At 43.4% G+C, this 24,193-nt stretch overlaps 1 protein-coding gene across 2 annotated transcripts in view; it reads right to left on the bottom strand.

Annotated features, from left to right (window-relative positions):
* The window catches only part of UST (uronyl 2-sulfotransferase), a 262,562-nt gene that overhangs the window by 89,839 nt on the left and 148,530 nt on the right, over window positions 1-24,193 (bottom strand). For both annotated transcript variants that reach the window (XM_054721950.1, XM_054721951.1), the window contains exons 4-5: window positions 13,651-13,730; window positions 4,622-4,775 (exon numbers count right to left, since the gene is read on the bottom strand). In XM_054721950.1, the coding sequence (XP_054577925.1) occupies window positions 4,622-4,775; window positions 13,651-13,730 (234 nt within the window). The remainder of the gene's footprint in view (window positions 1-4,621; window positions 4,776-13,650; window positions 13,731-24,193) is intronic.

Here is a 24,193-nt window from a genome sequence, read left to right as displayed (position 1 = left end):
ATGCTCTCCCTCGCTCTTCAGTCACAACAGTTGCTTTTCATTAGCAGTCATTCATTCTTCCATCAGCTGGGCTGGGGGTGCCCCTCGGCCCCGGCAATAATGAAGCCTGGGCTGCAGCTGGAGAAGAGGCTCACGGGCTGGGGCGGATCCAGTGCCTGGGCTCGGATCTGCCTCACCTGGTGATTCCCACACCCAGAGGGAGGCAGCCACCTGGGCAGCCGGGAGCCGGGTTTCCGGTTCTGAACTCAGAGAAATTCGCCTAGGAGAACTGCCTTTTCACACTGTGGCTGCTGAAAGATGAATTAGTATCCCTTCTAGCAAGAATTCATGTGAAGATGATTTTTTCTTTCTTTTTTTTTTTTTTTTTGGTAAATACAAATGAAGAATGGTTTGGAAAGAATTGGAAACATGTAGAAAATCTAATTGTTTCCAGAAAATATGGAGAACAGCTATAAGATGCTTGCACATTTGAAAAAAACACACACACAAAACCCACCATTTCTATAACAGCTATGTCTTTGTAGGGATGTACAGATGGTGTCAGACAAAATTATTTTGCTCAAAAAAGCATGGAATGTGGCCCAGTCCTGGTCTCCCTTTACCATTCAGGAAGTCCAACATAAAGTCCGAGTGATCAAACAACACAGTTGTAGCATCAGGAGGCCTGGCTTCCACACCTGGCGGGGTCCCCAAGCCACACCTGGTGGGGCCCCGAAGCCACCCCTCAACCCAGGCTCCATTCCTGCACCTGTGGCCTCCAGGGACCCTGCAAATCCTGGGATTCCTTCACCCCTTTCCATGTTCTCCCAAACCACCCAGATGATATTATTTCACCCCCAGAGCGGGCTCAGGCCCTGGCCCCTCTCAGCTGTATGCTAAGCAGCTCTGTGAGGCTCAGGGCCAGGAGCAGAACTGCCTGGTTTTTGGCAACTGGATAAAATGAGTGGCTTCAGAGCGCTGAGATCTGGAATAATGCGGGTGTATCAGTAGACCCATTTCGGGCCACCCCGATGACTGTGCATACAGTGTGCAAGGGAGAGGCCTCATGGCATGGCGCCCGGAGGGCGCCTGCCTCCTTGGGAGAGGGGACACCCTGTAGGTCCCCTCTCTGGCCCTCGACCCCAGCAGGGCCTCACCGAGGGGACAGTGGTCTCCTCACAGCTGCCCTACACCCCACTGAGACACAAACAACACCCTCTTTTGAGGCAAACAACTGACCACCCAGGCTTGCCAAAATGAGGACAGGCTCTGACAGGGGGCCGTTTTATTTCAAGGGTTTAATGGGAGATGAAATAAAAAGTTTCATCTATTAAAAAGAAAGGCAATAGACTGCCTTCTTCCAAATAAACAAACTATCCTTTGAACAAGAAAACAGCTTCCTAACAGGGTCAGGCTGGGGCCAGATCATAAAGGAGTCACGTGTCCCACAGGCCACCCCTCCCCTTCCACCCCCTACGCCTTGATTTCTGCCTCTGCTGCTTCGAGGAGCCCACTCTCTCCCGCTGAGGCCTTGCCAAGGAATGATCTGATGAGCTCATCTGACACAGGCCCTTCCCAGGACGCAGTGCTTACACGTGGAAAGGGCCCCTGCAAATCTCTTTAAGGGTAGAATTCCAGGTGGGGAAATTTCCCTGGAATCTCTCAAATCGCACCACAAAGCCAGCTACCAGCCTCTCAAAAATAGAAGACTTACCACCCCTCCAACTTTCAACATTATGTGGGCTTTCAAAAAAAATCTAAACCACCTGGCCAGTGTGGCTCAGTGGAGGAGCATCAACCCAGACACCAAGAGGTCTCCGGTTTAATTCTTAGTCAGGGCACATGCCCAGGTTTTGGGCTCAATCCCCAGAAGGGGACGTGCAGGAGGCAGCCGATTGATGTTTCTATCTCATCAATGGTGTTCTCTCTCTCTCTCCCTTCCTCTCTCTCTAAAATCAATAAAAAACATTCTTTTTCCTCTTATGTTTACTACTTCTCTGCCTAATGATTACCATTTCTTCTTTGTGTGAATGTGTGAAGACTGTGTTATGTGGAGTGACTTACAGGATAGCAAAACTTGACAGGGTAGAACAATCTAGAGAATTCCTCTCAACTCCTATATTCATGTTCTGTTGTCCTTGTTTATTTTATTGACTAAATAGAGTGCTACTGAGGTCTCCATTATTTCAGCCCCTCATCTGGGTACCAGGGACGTAGATGGAACTCTGATCCTACCTTGTCCTCAAAGAGCTGATAGACTGTTGGGAGGAGAGGAGAGAAGTTAAGATACTCTACCACTGTCCCCCGCGTCCCCCTCCCCCCCACAAAAAAAAAATGACAGAGCCAGCATAGAACTCTGGGGGGAGCACAGAAGAACATCTGGACCTCCATGTACAGTGGTGTAGGTTGTGCACTGTACAACTCAGAGTCACCATCACATAAATCACATTTAGTGTGGAGCCCCCTGGAAACTCTGAGTGTGGGAGCCTTGTGAGACTCTCAGGACAAGCATCTGGGTGTGTCAGCGACATGCAGGTCCAGAGAAGCAGGGAGGAGTCCTGACTCCTAGAGAGAAGGGGGAATTGCTGAGTATGATGGGATGATGCATTTCCTGCTGTGAGAAGGGCTCAGCTCTCCAGTGGAGGTTCAGAAGAAAGAGTCACTGATTATAGTGTGTTCCATTGGGGTCATTCATGTTACTTCCCAACCCACTTACAGCAACCACAGTGACTCCCAGGGCCTTATATGATATCTTGTCTCCAACCCTCACCTCTCTCAATTCACCACCTGCCACTTTCCTCTCCCCATCTCTCCCTCACTTTATACCAGTCATACTGCTCTCCCATACTAATCTTTGAATGAGTCACACATATCATGTGCCTACTGAAGGCCTTTGCCCCAGCTGCCCCCTCCACCTGGAGCTATACTCTTCCGGCTGACCAGTATCCAACTTCATCTCTCATTCTGCTAGTTGCTCAAACTACACATCCTCTGTGACTTCCCTGACCTCCTCATTAACAGCCTCTCCCCACCCCTCAGGCATTCTGGAACTCCAGACAGTCCCTCCACTTGCTCATTTTTCCAAATGACCTTTCATCTTCTGGTAGACTGTGGATTTACTTCCTAACTACTTTAATACTTGAAGAGCAGGGTTGATCAGACTCATTTCCATGTCTTTGGTTTTCCAGCATCTTCTGCTATAACTTGGTTCTAATTTTCTTAGTATGGATATTGAGTCAGAAATCTGGAAATATATTTTGATTCAGTGGACTATGATCTGTGCTTTTAGATGATGATGTAAATGCTAATCGAAATCCAGTAGAAATGGAAAGATTATCTGAGTCGACATTATTCCTCAGCCAGTGGTTCTGTACTCTTAATACATACTCATCATGAATAGAAAATATATAGCCATATTCATAACATGCAGTTTAAAGGAAAAGATTAGGGTTTTTGCCATCAAAACTAAAAAACCACTTCTAATATATGCCATCAAACTATGTCATTGAAGTATTGGGTAGTTGAGTGGTGAGGGAAAGGCCTTGGTTTCTCATCTTGGCTCATCCACAAACTATGTGCAGCACTGGATAAGATTCCACATCACCCAAAAGTGCTCCCATCCTCCACACACATCCTTTATTACATTTAAAAAATGAAGTGAGGAAATAGAAGTGTTCACATTGTACCAGAACTGTGACTAATGCTACTACTTTCTTTAGCTACCAAGATACTGCCACCGCCCCCTCAGCAGGGGGTGCAGGCTCAGTGCTCGTTTCCAGCAGCGGAAAACATGTGCACTGATCCCTCCACAACTTTCTCCTCTCTCTGTTTGCGCTGACAGCCCAGCATGGGTCTACGTGACCCCAAAGGGCTCTCTCACCCACAGAGACCAGGATTTCAGCCTCCTTAACACCAGGCTTTCAGCTATTCAGTAAGCTTTTGTCCATTTAGATCACAAATAAGTGAGAAATGTCCCCTTTAATTCTGGAAAGGAAGATGCATAAGTCTTCCCTCTATTTTTGTTTCCAACACAGCGCCCTGGAAATAATGACCGAGGTCAAAACCCACATCCCCCTGGAGCTGAGCATCCCGAAACACAGTGCAGAAAAGGCGCCCCATTTCTGCTGAGGTGGCCTGATTTTGTTGTGCTGCGGGGAAAGCACCCCGGACTTCAAGTCAAGAGGACCCAGAGACAGTCAGTTACAGCTGGGCCCCTTACCAGGAGCCCCAACTTTGGCAAGTCCTACATCTTTTGGAACAGTAAGGTCCTCGCCTGAAAGCACCTCTCCCTCCTAGGATTGCCATGGGAACTGAATGGGATGAGGTAGGAGAACATGCTTCGTGACCCTCCGAGAGCGATTCCCAAAGGGAAAGATAGTTTCTGCTCTGGGACTAAATTCTAGCGCTGACATCAAGCCGAGGACAGCAAGATTAGAAAGCCATTGGAAAGAGTTCATTATGATCTGGGTCATCCGGAACAATTTTTCACTGGCAAGAACTTCCTCCCCAAGGAAGATCCCTCGCCACATGGGCTCCGTGGAGGTGCCGTGGGAATGCCATGGGCAGGCAGGGAGAGCCTCCAGCCCCAGGAGCTGCTCCCAGGGCAGGGGGGCAACCACCTCTTGGCCGCAGCAGGACTCACCAGGTAGCGCTCCTCCTGCCGCATGCTGGGCGTGCGGATCATGTGATTCTGTTCCCCTCTCCAGTCTCCAAATCGACGGAAAAAGTAGTTAGACAGAAACCGGTTGACGGGGTCTCTGATGATGTTGATGTAGACAGGCTGGTCTCCTCCAAACCTAACAAGCACACGAACAGAGCCGGTTACAACCCGTCACTTCTAGAAGGGAAGACACCGCTGAGACAGACGCCGTCTCCCTCTGGGTTAGCATGCTAGCATCAGACCCATCTGCGAAGGCACCAGTGAACAGTGCAATCAGCAAGCAGTTTCCCCACAGGCATTTTATTATCGTGCAGAAAGAGCCTGTCCGGGGACCTGTGGAGAGGCTGCTGGGACTGTTCATAATAATGACCTCATTTGTCAACTCTCTTACCGTACTAGGTTGTAGGTCCGAGGAGCGGACCAGGCTGTACTGGAGTTTGCAGTCTCAGGGTCTGACACAGACCCACGGGCACCTGGCTGAATGTTTGAACTGACTGCTGTGTTCGGATTGTCTTTCAGGTTAACAGGTCAACAGGGGTACCCTACATTCTAATTGAGATAGCCTCAGGCGAGGTGCTCTGCCCATTGTGGGTCAGTGAGTCAACATTTCTTAAACTTACGAATACCTCATTTGTCCAACTCACTGCAGCCTCACAACATCTCAACAGAGTAGGAACCATAATTATCCCTGCCTTCATTTGGGGAAACTGAGGCAGGGAGCGGATGAGTCAATGGGCCAGGATATGAACCTGGGTGGTCTGGCTCCAGACTCTGTATTCCGAACCATGGACAGAGGATGCTGGAATTGGTAAATGTACTAGTAAATGGGAGGAACCTCGGGGACACAACAAAAATCAGCATAGTTATCCTCAAGTGATGGCAAGGGGGTACAGATAAAAATATAGCAAATATATAGGCGTTCCGTTTAAATTCCTGCCACAAAGGAATTAGACAAATGATCTGACTGCTGGCCCAAGAGCTAGGCCTTCCCAAGACAAAATGACGAGGTTGTCGAATTTTTCGTAAGATCCCTCTCCTCTCTCTTTGAACCGCCTGCAAGCAGTGACATGAAGAGCCTAGATAGAACACTCCAGTCTCTGGGCAGAGGTCTTGCCCTGGGGACCTCCTGAGGGACCCACCGGCTTCTCTTACCCTGTGACCTTCTGATGAGGATGCCTGGACATTCGTCAGGGGTCAGAAAGAGCTCCAAGAAAACAAACTGATGTAACCTGCTCCCACCTCTACCTGGTTGGCGGATTCTTTGCCTTTCAAAACCCAGCCCAGAACTCCGGTCACATCCTTCAGCAATTAATTGTGTCCTAGTGTCCCTCCCTCTGTCCTCTGCCTCCAAGCCCTGACTCTAGAACACTGTTTGTACATCTGCCTCTCCCGTCAGACTGTGGACCTCCTGGAGCCAGGAACGATGTCACTGAGTACAGTACATGGCACATCGTAGGTGCTCAACCATGAAGAAGTGAATGCCTGCATGCAGGCTTATAAGTGTGCATGTTACTACCAACATCACAGGGCTCAGTTGTAGGAGGAAAGCTGACACACAACACCAATCCTTTTTGTGTATTTATTCGTGCAATGTTGTCCTCAGCTTCTCTGCATTTTTAAAGAGAATCTTCAGAGACAGGGATACTAGTATAAACAAAGATAAAGCAATGACTCCAATGGTGGAATCTCAGGCACCGGGACATGTGAATGGTATTCTGGAACCTTGAATACACCATATTGGAAAGCTTGCTGCTCATGAGTAAGGTGAGCTGAGCCAACAGGAAATGTGTCAGTCCCCATGTGTACACAAGATAATGTTCATGCTACCTGAACAACAACTAACTAGTCCCAGAAGTCAGCTGTGCCAATCACCAGCTAACCATCATCATCCTAGATGTACCATATCTTCCTCTTCTAAATGAAATTGTGTTTCATATCTATGATAAATAGCAGCTAAAGTAATAATTCTAGGGATTAGGAAGACAAAGCATGAACACTAGATGTGAATGCAATTAAGCCCTCAAAATTGTATCATGCTTTAAAACCTCAACTGTACTTCTATGTCATGCGAAGAATGACTAATTAGCAGAAGTGTCCAGTCATGGAACTCAATCCCAGCTTCCCACCAGGAGATGGTCCTTGGTCTGGCCACAGCCATCCTCTCTTGAAAGCTACAGATGTGAGGATTGACAAGGCTTTAAGCATGGGTGACTTGCTCCTGTTTGCATGTTGTAACCCAATGTAAGAATTCCAGGGTACTTGTCCAAAACAGAAGTTGTAGGCAGTTTAAGAATTTATTGTCAAATATCAGATAATATAATAGCCTCTCTCTAGCGATTTCTGCAAGAGAGGTGTCTGATATATACCCTCCTTCCCAGAAAGTGACAGTGATAATAGTTTCAGCCTGCCAACTCTCATCCTTTTCCAGGACACATGGCTCCTTCCCAAACTGCCAAAATCAGAAGGGGCATGTCGGGAATACAAAAGAGGCCAGGGAACCACTGCTCTGTGTCTCAATGCCCGAGAAGAGAAAGAACTGTCTCACCCTCATTCCATTCTCTCTCAGGGTCAGTTTCGCCTCTCAGTAATTTTTAAATTCTGGTCAGAAATCCTGGTCACCCTTACAGGGTCTCTGAGTCACTGAACCTACTGCCTGCTGCTGATTCCATTCTAGAGAAAGAATGCTGTGTATGCCCCACCCCCACTTCCCACTGCCTTATTGTTCAATCCCCGGAGAGAAGATTCCACAGCCTCCCTGCAAAGTCCATCCTATGGGTCCACCCCACAGTCGAGGAGTCTTTGTTACACACACCTCAGATTCCTAATCTTCCTTTTGTGGGAACTTCCTTTTGTTTGATCCAGTCCACACAAAGGATTAGCTTCTCTTCATGGGCTTTTACAACTTTTAGACTTCGGCTTCAATTTTAATTCCTTTAATGTGTGTGTGTGTGTGTGTGAGTGTGTGTGTGTGTGTGTGTGTGTTTAAAATTCCTTCAAATTAGAGTGTTTGCTCTAATTTGGTCTTTATTGAGCTGTAAAATATTGTGGTGATCACAGCTCATGACAGGGTTGTGTGAACAGGAGAGAGTAGAATCAGGCCATAATTTTGTTTTTCACTTAACAACACACCCTCTTGTCCCTTGGTCACCACAACAATAATTGCATATTTGAAGTTCTCTTTTAAGTTATCCTAAAGTAGCAGGGATTTCCAATTTCTTTGGCATTTATTTGTTCATAGGTCATATTCACCAACACTTTAATCACCTCTGTGGGTCTCCTGATCCTCTGCAAATTTATCATAGTATTTCTGTTTTCTTTTCTTGATGAGAACACAAAGATCCAAAGCAGCATATAATTCTCTAGGAATAATAACTACATGGTTCTCATGCATTTTTAAATATCTCATTCTGAGCATTTTCTTCCCCCTCTGCTACCTCAATCGATCACCTCTTTGGCAACATTAGTCACTTTTTTGATGAGCTACACAAAGCACTTGAATAAGAATTTTAGGTACACTCTTACCGACATACATCTCTAGAAGGTTCTGATGATCCCAATCAGAAACTCTGTGCCCATTAAACAGTAAGTCTCTTTTCCCCCCTACTCCTAGCCCCTGGTTACCATCATTCCACCTAAAGTCTATCTTCTTTGTAACTTCTGGCCTGAAAGTTGAAGTTATCCTTGTCCTATTACCTACAATAAAAGATGAAAATACTGAGGCTGGCAGTCTACAGCTTTTGATCTTTGTAATGAGACACTTTGAAGTGAGAGAAAAGCCCTCCTGGGAAAGCAGATGATGGGGGGCAGATGAGGAGCTGCCTGGGGTGTGGGGCCAGTAGAGATGGTTATTGAATGGTCCTTTGCTAGAAGCTAAGCCATTAATGGACCACCCTCCATCCTCACAATCATAATGAGTGGGCACTTGGTCTTGGCTGTCCCATACAGGGCCTGTCATCACAAAACACAATCAGAAAAGATTCAGCCACTCAGTTCCCTGGCGAGGGCAGAACATTTATTTAGTAGGAAGTGGAGACAAACAGGGTGAAGGGAGGGGGCAGTTGAGCCACTGGAGTTGGGGTTCTCGCTCAGAGAGGAAGATGGCTTGATAAGACAGTACGTAAGCAGGAGGAAGGTCCTTCCCATGTGCAGGGAAGTGAGCTCAGGGCAAGTCCAGGATATGCCAATCCTCAGATAGCCGCAGGGTACACCCACTGCAGAGTGAGAAGGGAAGAGTGAGGAAGAGAGGCCATTTTAGGAAGATCAGTTCCGCTGTGTTGAAATGGGATCAACTGAGAGAAATCTCTCATTTTCAAATCAAACGTGTGGGCTCTGCTGAAGTAGGTAAAGAAAGTGGTCGTTACCTTTGTCTTCCACGTGTGAGGCTTGGTGACCACTACAAAAGAGCTGCAGGGCACAGCATTTAAAAGGATCACTTCGCTAATGAGAATAAAAACAAAGTCAACATTTAGAAATAAGATGTGGAAACCCGACTGCGTTACAGAATTAACTTAGCAAGATCAGGTTTGTTTCGTTAAATAATGCCATCAGAGGGCAGACTTTGTTCACGTCAGTAACAAGACTTCCCTTTAAGGAAAGAGACGGAGTGTTCAAAAGGCCTCCCCTTGCACAGTGCACATTGACAGCTTCTCTAGTGATTGATTTCGTTTTAAATGTTTTGCTTTTGTAAGTTAGTGTTGGTATTGGAGCCATCATCTGAGACAAAAGATGAAATAGAAATGGAAGCAAAGCAGGCTGAGGGGGTCATGGTGAGAAAGGAAGGAGAACATAAGAAAGCTTCAGAGAGGTGGCAGTGTGACGTTATTTAGCATATTGATATCGCCTGTCATTCGCTTGGACTATTCTGATTAGTATTGAGCTCTGCTACAGAACTTCACAATGCTGTCCCTGCAGGATCCAAGTTGGGGATTGAGGGGAATTGTGAATTGAAAAAAGAATTACTGCCTCCCCCTACCCCCCCCCCCCAAAAAAATAAAGTTTAGAAAACAAACAAATAAACAAAAAGTAGGGGCAGGAGGGAGACAAACTGAGTTGCCTGTCACATTTTTTTCCAGTGTGTAGATCTAAGACAAACTTAAAGCCATGCTGTTGATGTTGGGAAGTTAAACCTTTTCAAAAATTACAGTTCTTTAAGTTAGTTCGATAACTGGGGACAGACACATGAAACCATAGTATGCGGATATTAAAACTGCTCCTTAACCATCATGGGAAAGAGCTGCACCTCTTAGACCAAGGTGACTTGGACTCGATTCCCCAGCTAGTCCGGGTGGAAAACACTTGGCCGTGTGAGAGAGCACTGCCGTGGGAGACGCCCCCAATCCGTACCAAAGGCTGACGTTTCTGCGTGCTGGTGTTCACCTCCTCTGGCAGGAAAGCTTCCCCAGCGTAACCACAAAAACACTAGACTGCCTGATACTGCTGTTTTCCATGGTTGAATTAATAAAACTGGATATGGTGAAATGGTTCCTTCTAGCTCTAAAGCAAGGACAAAGGAGGGATACAGAAGGATGCCTAGATGATGAATAAATGAAATAAGTCAGCTACTGAATAGCCAGAAGCTCACAGGATAACATTTCTCAGAGTGCCTAAACTTCAAGGTAAGAAGGCCCCATTAATGGGGGGGGGGGTGTAGAATTAAGGAGCAATACATTTTGATATAATGCCACACCCTTCAGAAGTTCAGAAAATTCTGGTGCAAAAGAATGTGTGGGGAGTGAGGCCAGACTTTCATTCTTACATTCCACTCACCAGCAAGTACCTTGTGACACATTAGGAATGTAAGGAAGACTAGAAATAAAATATCAACAAAGAATATTGGGTTACAATATTTATTCTTCTCTTAATAACCTCATTATCTTGAAACAAGCCAGCTACATGCCTGTCAGCAATGATCAGGATAGGTTTATTAGGAGCGGTCAATTATCCCGATGCCTTACAATTCAAAATATGAAACTCACTCTAAAAACACATGGAAGCCCTCTTAACAAGCCCCAATTTAGTTGTCCCTCTCTAATTGTATATTTTGGTGCTTTTTTTTTTTTTGTATGCCCACACTTTGCCCATTTATACCTGAGACATTTTCCTGAAATAAATCTATGCCCTTGAAAAAGAAAAAGGTGATTTTTAACTTCCCGTGTTCTGTGAGTATAGCATCGTCTTGTAAAGAATGAAAGTTCAATGTGTCATTTACCCGTTTCCGGAGGTCGTGCACCTCAGGCCCCGGCCCTGTGCATGCGGCTGGGAAGAGGGGTGAAGCTGCTCCCAACGTTAGCATGAGCTTATTAAAGGCGCAGAGCTGGTCAGCTCGGAATCTGCCTTTGCCTGCTTGTGGGCTGCCATGCACTGCAGTTCCCATTGCTGGGTGCTCTCAGTCCCTCTGTTTGTCCCGCTTTTGCTCATGCTGGTTCCTGTGCTGCCCATGTCTTCCCCTTCAATCTGTCCAAAGCTGCCCCCCACCCCTCACATCCCAGCAGCAATGGCTCCTGCTCGCAATGCCCTCCAGTCTTGCTTTTCTGGGTGGAGGGTCCTGCCTCCCACGTCCTCTGGAGGAGAACCTGTGATTGTCTCCTCCAGTTCCTCACGCTTGGTTGCCACCTCTTCATTCATGGGAGAAGAGTTTCCAGTTACCTGAAGGCAAGGATAATATTTCTCGTTCCCTGCAGAAGCCCCAGACGTAGGGCGGTGGACAGGAGACGGGGCGTCCTCAATAAACATGTGTTTAATTGAACAAAAAGGGATGGAGGGGTCACCAGCAGGAGCAGGGCCCCACCCTCACAGCATTAGATAGAGACACCAGGAGGCTACCCACAGCGGGAGCCAACCCACGGCCAGACGCCTGCCGAGACGCCTTTCAAAGCCACTTTGACTACATAGAATGTTTTCCTTTCCAGAGAACCTGAAGGCTTTCCTTCATGTGTTTAGGGCATCCCTATAAGGTGGTAGTGGCAGGAACTGCCCTACTTTACAGGTAGAAAAACAGAGACCCCCCAAGAGGTTAAACTGCTCGCCCAGAATCATGATCACTGAGAAGGTCTAACACCCAGGCCAACACTGCTTTCTGCAGAGGTAGTGTCTTCTAAAGGTATTTATAATTTTTTTTTCTTTCTGAATTTCATTAATCAAGACTAAACTCTTGAATATGTTTTCGACACTGGGGGCCATGATCTAACATAGTCATCGCACTGGGCCCAGCTCTGCTGATCCAATTAAGATACGGGCTTTGGCTTGTCATTCGAGTTTTCACTGTCCTGCGCTCATTATTAAGACTTGCTGCATTGCAATTTGTTTTGCTTGTAAAGATTTGACCCTGAAGCAGGAGTGAAATGAATCGGGTTGGAGGACATCCGGGGTGACACAGAAGGAAGCTCATGAGAAGAGTAAGGGTCAGAGGGGCCGAGATCGCCGCTGTACAAGTCATAAAAGGCAGTGCTCAAAATAGCTAACAAGTCCCCATTATCTAATTATGTTGAATTATATGTTCTTGGCAGACTGGAAATGAGAGGCAGGGCACATACTCAGGCAATCCAGTAGCAAGCAACTTCATAAATGTGGTTGGGAACCAGCTCTCCATACATGCCGCTAGGCCATGGAGGATAATTTGCAGGTGTCCTAGCCACCTATTCCGTGTCCCAGGAACCTTAGTTATCAAGCAGGCTGGAAACCTCAGGGGAAGCTTGCTTTCAAAGATAAGGCAGCAACTCCTCTTCGATGCTTAATAACTTGCTTTGCTGAATCTCATTCTCTTTACACTTAATTTGCGCTGGGCTTGGGGCAAGGGAGGAAGTCCTTTGAAGGCTAAAACCTTCTTCCACCCCCTTAGGTTGATAGGCATCCTGTGGCTGATGGAGCTGGGAACACTCAGGGCCTCCCTGGGTGCCTGGCCCTCGAGGCCATTAGGCCAGCACAAGCTAGTAGGATAATCCAGTGCTTTCTATGGACCTGCGAGGTGCTAGTACCCCCACGGGAATAACAGTGAGCTGGTTGTTGAGGGAGGTCCAGGGTCCCGGGCTGGTCAGTGGATCTGTCTCTGGACCCAGTGCTCTGTCAGGGGTACAGCTGTGAGCTCAGACATGGGCCAGCGAGAGGAGAGGAAGAATCTGAGGACTTCCCATTCACAGCAAAGCCCAGTGACAAGGGAACCCATGCAAATGAATCCCTGAGTAAGAGAATGCCCAGAACTCACAATTAACAACTTCAAAAATCAAGAGTCTAAAAACTTAAATTTGAAAATTTTACATTATTATCAGTAAGTCCCTGCAGCCAAAGAAAAAACAGATACTTAAAATACCCCGTCGGCATCAAACATGCAAGGCTTAGACTAGTCAGATGAGTATTAAACAGGCAGGCACTTCACCACTGTCATTTCCAGGGTCCTGTGTGTGTTCAAGTGGTACGAAAATGTGCAATGAAATATTTCTGTTAAAATATTTGTGTCTTGCCCTAGCTGGTTTGGCTCAGTGGAGAGAGCATCAGTCTTCGGACTGAAGGGTCCCAGGTTCGATTCCAGTCAAGGGCACATGCACAGGTTGTGGGCTCGATCCCCAGTAGGGGGCGTGCAAGAGGCAGCCGATCAATGATTCTCTCTCATCATTGATGTTTCTATCTCTCTCTCCCTCTCCCTTCCTCTGAAATCAATAAAAATATTTTTAACTAAATAAAATACCCTTGTCTTACTTCCCAAGTTATTTCTTTTAGTACAAAATCTGATTTAAAAAAAAAAAAGAACTATCAGGTAAAATGGCTTCTCATTAAAAATAATTTCAACTTTTCATAAGATTTGAGATGAATATTCTAGAAAGAAATGAAGCTCTTGTCTAAATATTTCAAATTTTTGACCCCTTCACAGCAAAAACAACAGGATTAAAAAAGGCTTTTCAAAGGCAATTACACTACCTTGGAAATGAAGGTAGATTTTAAAGTGATTGTTTGTTAGATGGAGTCTAAGTCCTGAGAAGAAATGAAAAAGAAAACCATTAAACAGGAAAATATCTTACCTTGAGAAGTTGAGGAAATGAACATGTCGAGTAAATAAATAGGGCTGTTCGGCAGTACTTATATTTTTAATCAGTTCCATCTATTAAAAAAAGTACAAAATTAGCATATATAGGATCTAATTCTCCAAGCCATATTAAGCTAAAGGTTATCTCCCCAACTCCTTTCATCCTCCCTTACTACCTCCTGGACCAGAGCCAAACAGCTGTGTTTTGTGCAACATTTATGAACTTGACTTACGGCTTCTTACTGAATAAAACAGTGCTGTCCAGATTTATAGTCCTGTATTTAATTTAGTTGATTGCTACCATGAAAACAATGTGACAGAATAATTAATTTTAACCAGAGAAGTCAGTGTATTGCTGTTCAAAAATGCAAATAAGAAAAATGCCTTTAATTCTTTCCATTAAAGTCACACCAAGACAAGAGGTTAATCATTATGTTATATTTCTATAATGATATTACTGCAAGATGCAGAAATATCTGAAAATCATTTTGCAGAATTTAAAAGTGGGAGTAAAATGAGACAATACATCATTATTTTTTCTCTCTGAGTATAAACATTTACAGTAAAGCCAATATTTCATAGGAAACGCACAAAACCCCCAAACTTCTTGGGTTCTGGTGGGTGGTCATCTGAATTATTTATTTACCATATCGGCAAGGCAAGACGTAGTTTATATTCATATAAACTAACATTTATGGTCTTCTGGAACATGTCATGATACAGAAAACATTCAGTAAAATCTCTTAGAAATTCCAAGCATTCTTATAACTCCCTGGCTTCCTAAATTCTTCTTTCCTTAGATTTCCTAATTGGCTCCATCAAAACTGACACACTGAGGAACTTTTAAGAGGCACATGGAAAATGGCTACTCTGGAAGTACATCACAAGTCCAGCATTTCATATTTTATGAATTAGTTCAAGTTGAAAACTGGAAAGAAAAACGGGCATTTGCATGGTAAGCACGGCAGCAGCAGCAACAATAAAACCAGAGCTTGGAACTCCACGTGTCTCCAGCAGAAGAGAGAGCCTGGTCTTGCCTTGGTGCCTCCTGTCTAGTGTGAGGTGACACACATACTACGCTCAGTAAATATCTGTTAAATAAATTAACTCCAACTAGTACATGCTTTATAGATGCTACACTCGGATGCCAACGTCTGATCCTTCTATTAGATATTCATACAATGGTTGTTTGAAGATGTGAAATTGAATTTTAAAGTAAATGACTTGCCGTTTCAAAACCCTGTGCTTTTGTTTGTCAGTGGCAGACACGGGTAAATAATGATCTGTCTAGGCTTGAGCATAAAAGGAAATTGAAATCTGGCTCTTTACTGTTTACCCTCTACACCCTCCTGCCCCCCTCCACATGCCCTTGGTGCTTGTTTTTGGTAATAAAACTTCTTGCTTAGTCACACTGCATATTTAAATTTTTGATGGATCTACCAATAGAATTATTGATTTAGAAGCACAACCAAAAGTCCCTGAGGATGTCTGCTTAGAAACATAACGCTTTACTGTGTGTATGTTTAATACAAGCATCACTTAATGCCTTCATCTCTAGACTATTTTTATTCAGGTATTTCTCTGCACACACAAAAGCAATATGAGAAATCCCCCTAGTATTAACAAGAAGACTGGAAAAACAGGTAACAAGGAAAACCATTTCTTTCATATATTCAACATTATATTATATTCTCCAAACACATGTCAACGTGTTATACTTAACGGAAGAACAGTAAGTGGTTAGATTCTGAGAACAGTGTCACAATAGTCATAAAGCTGTCTATTCCACAAGGAAAAATTGATTAGCAGTGACAATACATAACTCTTTCTAGACATATCTTTAAACATAGCATAAAGGTAGGAATGTTCATGTTTATTGCCTTAGTACAGTGAAGTGAGAGCTCACTTCAGCTCTCATATATTCTGTCACTGCTCAGCAAATTGTAAAGCTCCTTAGGAAGTACCACAAGCACAGCGGTTTAGGGCATTATGTTAAGGTGTCATTTGATTGTTTTCACAAATACTAAGACTCTCCCCATTTCTAGTGATAAGTGATGGTCTCCCCATTTCTAGTGATAAGTGATAGTCTTCCGAACCCCTGCTGCCCGTCACCTGAGTTATCCCTCTTGGTCCTCCCAAGGACTGTTGTTCTTGCCTGAGTCCTATCTGCACGGGTGGCATTATGGGTGGCAATGCACTACCTAAAATCATCACAGAAGCTACCTGTCCTTCTTGTCCTTGGCTCATTTATTGAATCCACTGCATACATTCATTCATCATTCATTCATTCAGCATTTAGCACTTACTAGGCCCTGGAGATGAAAACATAAATAAGGTCAGTGGGAAGACACTTAAAGACAAGACAGAGGAATGTATCCTAATGGTGTCCCCAAACCTACCATGACACAAGCCACACTCTTGGTCCTCACCCATTTTTACTCCTTATAGCTTATTTCATCTCTGAAGAGTCAGTTTCTGGTCAACGGTATTCTCTATATTCTCACATTTGATCTGGGTCTTTCCTGAATTTCCATATTCAATCCCTTGCCGAGTCACATTGATTTTACCTTTGCTATCTGACTCTCAAGACAACACTCCTTTGGCCAGACAAACTAGACCCCTCCTTATTCTTTCTGTACACTATGTCCAAGCTTGACCACAGGCTCAAGCTTCCTCTTCCAGAATATTCTTCCTCTTCTCTTTGCACGTCCAAATCCTAAATGGTCTTTACATTTGACTAAAATGACCACCTCCATCAAGTACACTTTCTGGATCTCTCATTCAACATCCACTGATTTTCATCTCTCTGCCAGGCAATGTACTGCTTGGGGCTGTGGCGATAGATATAAAATATTTTGTTCTTGTTCTCAGGAAGCTCAGATATGTGGACCAGGTGGACTAGCAGGCAGGTACCACCACATGATAACCACCATGGGTAGAAGGCACAGAGATGAGGCACCTATCCCTACCTGAAGGTGGAGAGGTAATATTTCCCTAATGAGGTGTTTCTGAATGGTTTGCAAGGACCCACAGGAGTTAGCAAGTGAAGAAAGGGACCCTGGCATTGCAGACAGAGTGAACAGCAGATGCAAAGGACAAAACATGAAATGATAAGGATATTAAAACTACTAGGACTTTCATGTGCCAGAGGTTGGGCATGGGATCAGCAAGGCAGTAGATAAGACTAGAGAGGGAGGGAGGAGCCAGGTAATTGAGGGCCCTACAGATCACATGAGGGATCTTGACTTTTATCCAATGGGGTATCCACAGCTAGAAATGATTTTCTTTTCTTTTTTTTCCAGATCTGAGGTCAAGGTGGAGAAAGTGAAGAACAAAGGTAAGGATAAGAGACAGAGAGCTTAGTTAGGAAGACCAGGCGGGCAATAACCCCAACAGGAAATGACGAGGTTATGAACTAAGACAGTGCTGCTTATTGTGGTCTTCAGAGCAGCAGCATTGGCATCAAGTGGCAACTTATTAAAATGCACATTCTCAGGCCCTACCCCAGACCTGCTGAATTAGAAGAAACTCTGGGGTTTGGGCCCATCAATATGTGTTTCACAAGTCCTCCTGGAGATTCTAAGGCGTAAACGTTTGAGAACCACTGAACGAGGTCAATGGAAGTGAAGATGGATGAAGCGGTTTAGGAATATTAAGGAGGAAGAATCTGCTGAGCTTACAGCTGATGGCAGAAGGGAAGGAGAGCCAGTGGTCGGAAGAGCTTCCTTCTCACAGTCCTGGCTTGGATCTGAACATGGTGCCCATTTGAGGAGATGGGAAAGGCTGCAGGAGAAACAAACCCGGCTGCAGAAGTGAGGGGGAATGGGTTTGATTTTAAACATCTTTAGCTAGAAATGACATTGCCTCTTTGACTTCCCACAGCACTTTGAGGATTTCCCAAGACATGAACTTTTTCTGTTTTTCTATAGTTGAGTTTGTGTGCTAGCTTTGAACCAGATTGTAAGCTCCCTGAGAGCTGTAGTCAGGCTTGATGTCCTCCTGCCCCGAATACCAACCCTAGGTATCTGCACAGAACATATACCCCTTAATTGTTTATGCAATAAAGATGCTCCCATTAGAAAAATGTTTTGTTTTTGGAGTCAAGTGATATACAGTTCCCTGAAGACAGAATTATCACTCAGGCCTTGAGTTTGGCCTTTCTTGGGCAAACCTGTACACCCATTGCCCCAGTGGAGCCACCAGTTTTACTATTACAGCATCTAGGACACAACACCAAACAAACTATCATTTCCTGGGATGCACACTCATATCTAGAAGCTATTGTACCTAGAAGCTCTTTATACATATGCTGTCATTTTATTCTCAAATGACTAAGCATTATTATCCACATTTACAGATTAAGAAACTGAGGCACAGAAAGGCTACACAGATGGTGTAAGGTCTCGTTGCTAGAAAAAGGTGGAGCCAGGATTCAAATTCAAGTCTGTCTGACACCGAAAGTCCTGTTCTTTATCACTGATCTGCAATTTACTCACTGTTCCCGCTGTTACTTGATCTACACATAACATCTTAAAATGGGAGGGAGGGGTTGGTTAGTAAAATAAGTCTGGAGAATAAAGAGTGTTTATAGGAATATAAATGTTCTACCTTTCATGTGATTTGCTGAAAATTAAAATGAAATTATAAAATAGGTGGGAAATATTAATAATAAAAAATAAGAGCATTAATATATGAGAGATATATTTTTAAAAGTTCTAGGTGGGAAACGCTTTATCTTATAACAAGAGTAGGAATGAATTTAAAATGCTAACGAGAGAGAAAGAGAGAGAGAGAGAGGGAGAGAGAGAGGGGGAGAGAGATAACAGTGTAATGGGATGTATCTAAAGGAAGTAGTGCATCTGGGAATGATATAGAATTGAGGTTTTAACAAAAAGATGAGAATCAAATAGAATTTATAATGCAGAGGATATGCCAGGAAGTAGTTTCTAATCTTTTGCTTTCAATCTAACTGGGAAGGTAGATCAGAAAATCTTTACCTGCAGTTGTGCAAACAGAGCTAAGTTAGTAGAAGACTTTGCTCCTGACTTCTTTAGGAAAAAATGCCAGCACTCACGGTAATGACCCTACTCGGGTCTGAATTCCTGTGTCCCTCAGGAACAACTAAATCTAGATGTCCTATAATTTTGCAAAACATCTTAAGTGAAAGAAAAGATATGTTTTTAACACATCAAAGCCCAATAAGAAGTCGCTCAGAGGAGAACTCCGTGGCCCTCTAACCTCAGAGGCCAGAAGGATGTCTGTAGGCTCAGGTTACCTTTCTCTCTACCTCCTGCATGGGGAAGCCCTTCTGGGTCAGAGTCAGGATGGTCTTCCCACCTTCAGGCTGTGCAGTCAGTGCAAGAAATAATGCCTGCAATGGAGAAGATGTCCACCAGGGGGCGGAATGACATGAGCAAGGCAAAGAAGTTGGGTCTGAATACTAGAGAAAATCAATCTCCCCACAACAATTGCAAAGAGAGGGATTTTCTTTTAAAAATTTTTCAGGCCTTGTTGCTTCTTTTTTTTCCTTTTCTTTCAACCAAGTTTCCATTAACAGACTCAGCTTTTGTCTCTAGGATTTCAAGATAAGACTTTGTTTGCAGAGCTGGGTGAGCACATCCCTGTGACCTGGAAATGGACTCCCCTAATTTTTTTGGTTTGATTCCAAGGTTCAGTGGGAGCAGCTCTGATGCCTGTGGACACTGTCCCTCCTGCTCTAAAGTCAGGAAACTCTGAGGGTCATTCTAAGGAGACAGCACTCAATAAGACCTCAGGGGACACGTGAGGTCTTCAGAGGTTTGAGGGATTCTTGGGTGAAAGAGGACTTTTTCTTGCTGCATGGCAGATTCACTTTAATAAAAGGAAACCTTTCTAATAATTAGAACTTTTTATGCAATGCCTGCTCACTAGAATTGTGAGTGGGAAATCCCCTCAAGAGTTTCTCCCCTCCCCCACAAAGATACCTAGGCTCCAGTGTTAAGAGTCTAACTCAAAACTTTGTAGTAGGACCTAGAAACACGTGTTGTGAAATATCTCCCAAGAAGATTTTGAGATCCATTGTGGTTAAGAATAATATTTTAATGGTTTCCCACTGCCCACTAAATACTGTTCTAATTCCTTAGCCTAGCATTAAAAAAGTTCTCAGGATTCCACTCAACTTCACTTCCAAGACTTCTTCTCCCACATTCTTCTTGAAGATCTATAAAATAGGGTGATAATACTGTCCTAATTATGCTGCTTAAAGGATTAGAAATAAGATGCACACCTATCTGGTATGCTCTCTGGGGCTCAATAGACAGCATTAATGGTTAGGTGCCCAGTGAATAGCCATCAAAATGAATGAAGAAACAATTAAGTGACCTGCTTCAAAATGAATGAGTGAACTTTTACCTTTGAACGAAGACGAGCTGAACCTACCTCAGGAAGGCCTAGGAGGAATCCCCATGGTCTCTAGACCTTTTCCAAATCTACCATGGTTTCTCTAGGTGAGTTTTGTTTCTTAGCATTGCATTGCTTTATAGCCACAGTGAGATTTAGAACTGGCAGGGAGGAGAGCAACGGGGAAGGGAAGTTTAAAACACTATAAAGAAATTCTGTTTTTGACCAAGAGGCTAAAACAATCTAGAGCACCCGAGGAGCATAGGTTCTCTGTGTCGTCCACCCTTTAAATAATTCTCAGCATCTTCATAGCTGCTTAAAGGAGCCCCAGAAGATATGATCTTCAGCTGTGGGATGCACAGGAGAGCCATACACACTTACAAAGAGTCCCCTGCCAACGGAGATGGGGAAGCACTACATGACAGCCAGTTAAACATATTTTTAATGGAAAGAATCCCCATTCTTTAAAATGTGAATAATCACCGTGAATCTCCTAGAGGGGGACAAAGGGCCAGCAATTCCCATATTTGTTTGATCATGGTAGTTTCTTTTCTTTTTCTTTTTCAGTGTCTTAGGAGACTAAGACTCCCAGGAACACTCTTAGGAAAATGATGTCATAGTTTTGACAGGGATTCTTAACCCTGTCTGCACTACAGAATCTCCTGTGGTACTTTACTATTATTTCTTTAAAAGAAGTTTTCTGGGCTCCACCAGGAAACACTTCAGGAAAGGGCCATTGCAACTGTATGTTTCAAAGGCTTTGCTGGAGATTCTGCGGTGCAGCCAGAACAGATAACCACTGCCTCAGAATGGCTGTTGGATTCAGGAGGGCCTAAGTTCAAGTGCAGGTTCAACAGGTAGTCATTCTATTCTACCCTATTCTATTCCATTCTGAATGTGAAATCTGATTGTCTCCGTTTTCTCATACCCACACACTGGTTTTAGGTCCAAAAGACTTAAATAAGATAATGAAGTAAAACAATTACCATGGATTAAATGCTGTTTCCAACTTTGTAATCCTAAGTAGCTTCAATATAAATAAGAGAGTAAAACTATTTTTTTTCTTGATCTTTTGGGCTCCTATGTCAACGATTTTTGCCCTTCTCCAACAAGAATGAAATAATTTTGAATTCCTATGTCTATGATATGCCTGCAACACTTTGACTTGCATTGTCCTGAGAACAATGTTCTGAAAAATAGCATCAGACCATTAATAAAAATGGTTATGAGTCTTTTGGAAATCACACCCCATGTCTTTCAAATTGTATGCAATTCCATGAGGTTATCTAAGCGAGCCCAAGAAATCGAAACCTGGTTTCAGAGCATAAATGAAATGATGTCACCATGGCTCGCATCAATGCCCTGGAAGTTCTGACATTTGGCATGCAGCAGCTGTCCTTGCTTTTCTGTTGGGGTGGAGTTTTCTCAAATAGTAACTTCAAAGTTATTTCTATGTCTATACGGCAGATGTAATGGGATTTTTATAGGCATTCTAACATTTGGTGTCTGCATGCTCCCTTTCCTTTTTAGTAATCCTTTCAGTGTCTTATGTTATTAAATACTGTGTACATTTTTTAAATTTAGTGGAGAGGGAGAGGGAGAGGGAGATGGAGAGGGAGAGAGAGAGAGAGAGAGAGAGAGAGAGAGAGAGAGAGGAAGAAAGAGAAAGAAAGAAAGAAAGAAAGAAAGAAAGAAAGAAAGAAAGAAAGAAAGAAAGGAAGGAAGGAAGGAAGGAAGGAAGGAAGGAAGGAAGGAAGGAAGGAAGGAAGGAAGGAAGGAAGGAAGGAAGGAAAGAAGGAAGGAAAGAAGGAAGGAAGGAAGGAAGGAGAGAGAGATGTGACAGCTACCCTATAGTGAGAAATGTATGCATGGGCATGAATTTGACTCTGGCCAGAGTGGGGTGTCCATGTCTATGAATGAAATGGTATAGATAATTCAAGTCTCATAAGTGAATAGCATTCCAAAGTTCATTTGTAAGTCAGTAGTTTGGAACTTGGTACACATTTCCTCATAAAATGTTCTACATGGTGGATAGAGTCCTGGGCCAGCCCACAGGAGCCAGTCTATTCTGCACCTGAAGTAAAGTGTTATTAACTCCATAGAACAATGTTTCCATGGGAACACATTTTCAAAGTTCTACTGTTTAATGTTGAGAACCACTGACTTTAAAAATTTTAACTCCTCTCCTAAATCACTCCCCCAACCCTTTCCTTTAATAAATTACCAAGAAGAGGAGCTATTCATACCACAAATTAGTTCTTGAATATATTAGGTTAAAATAATATTTTTCTCCGCTTGTTTTATGCACTTTGAAATTTTAGTAAAAGAATACATATAATAAGGAAAAGAGTTTCTTTAAACATTCTTAAGCTACTTCAAACTTGGTTTCTTGTCATGCCGTGTCCTGGCTCTCTGCGTGTCACAGTCCGGTCAGCGAGCTGCACAGAGGCCACTGTCGCTCTCGTTTGCTTTTACATCGAAATTGCTTATTTGTTTTTCCTACCATATCTTTACCTTTCCCTTGAGTTTTTAAAATGTGCCTTATAATTTAATAGGAATCTGGAGTAACTAAGTAATGAAATATATTCTGGTTCATACTGACCACAGGAATCAGAAATGTTTCAACTGCACTACACACAGACTACACTAGAAGTTGTATAAATATATCACAGAATCACAGGGCTGGAAAGAACCTTAAGAGATTGTCTAGTCTATTCGTTGGCTTCCAGACAAGCCAATCATTCCAAACAGATGAGAGCTCACTTCTATTTTAGAGGACAAAGATGACTTTGTCTTTAACCCTTCTCTAGAGGCAGCAATTTATACACCTTTATTCAATTACTGTTAAATTTTCATCTAAATCTTTCTCTTGACAGTTGCAACCGTATTTTACTTTCTCAAGACAGTTCCTCATAGGAAACAAAGTAGGTTTGTTTATTTGTGTAAAATCACACAGAATATTTACATGATATATTTTGTGCTCTCTCTTCTATGGCATTTCCAAGCATCTCAATGTCTAGCACTTCAGTTACCTTGCTGTATTGTTTGCCTCTGATCAGCAGTGGGAACTGAAATCGAGCTGCTGTGTTTTATGAGGCTTCTGGGAACTGGGCATAGTTTCCATACATAGCAATATTTAGGTGTAATCTGATAAGCAGACTCAAAGACTCCAAGGAAAACCAAATTTAATAATTACAATAAAATTGTAACTACATGGGCTAGTAATGTCTAGTCACTTTCTTTCAGGTAGTGAAAAGGACATGATCAGCCTCCTCATATTAGCTCTTCAATCAGGTAAGGAAATCTGAGAACATAACCCTATTAAACTCATTAATAAAATGTAATATCCTTAAATGTCACCAAATATAATTTTTCTGTTGATAGCCTACTACAGAAGCTTCAAGGGATAATCTCAAAATATTTATTGTTGATTGATTCTTTGGACTTGATACTCAGAGACTCTTTAGTGGAAGTTTTCAAAGGAGTGGACATATTGTTCTCTATATTGTGGGAGACAGTAAATATATTGGCTTATATCAAGTACTGTTGGTTATGTTACTATCTTAAAAACTGTCCCCATGAAAAAAGAGAAATAAAGGCCATTGTAAATTCCCTTTCTTTGTGGGGCTTTGCTAGAAAGAAGTGGACATGGGTGGAAATTTCCATAATTGTGGTCTCAACCTGATAGTAAACCATGTGCCTTATTTATTCTCCAAACTTCCATACTCATTGGGTGGAGTGATGGTTAATGTTATGTGTCAACTTGCCTGGCCAAGGGGCGCCCAGATTACACAATAGTTCTGGGTGTGTCTGTGAGGACGTTTCTGAATGAGATGAGCATTTGAATCCATGGACTTAGTAACGGAGATTGTTCTCGCAATGTGGGTGTGCATCACTCAATCTCTTAAAGGCCTGAATCAAACAAAATGTGGAGAAAGGAGGAATTTGCCCCTTTTTCCCTGCCTCAATGTTTAAGCTGGAAAATTTCTTTCTATAATTTCGACTGGGACTTACAGCTTGGCTCCCTGGTTTTCAGGCCTTCGAACTCTATTACACCAATGGCTTTGATGCGTCTCCAGCTTACAGATGGCAGATCATGGGACTTCTCAGTCTCCATTATTGTGTGAGCCAATTCCTCATAATAAATCTCCTTTTATAGC

Source organism: Eptesicus fuscus, chromosome 10 (genome assembly GCF_027574615.1).
Source record: "Eptesicus fuscus isolate TK198812 chromosome 10, DD_ASM_mEF_20220401, whole genome shotgun sequence".
In the NCBI taxonomy this organism is placed as follows: domain Eukaryota; kingdom Metazoa; phylum Chordata; class Mammalia; order Chiroptera; family Vespertilionidae; genus Eptesicus; species Eptesicus fuscus.
This window is presented reverse-complemented; position numbering and strand designations above follow the sequence as displayed.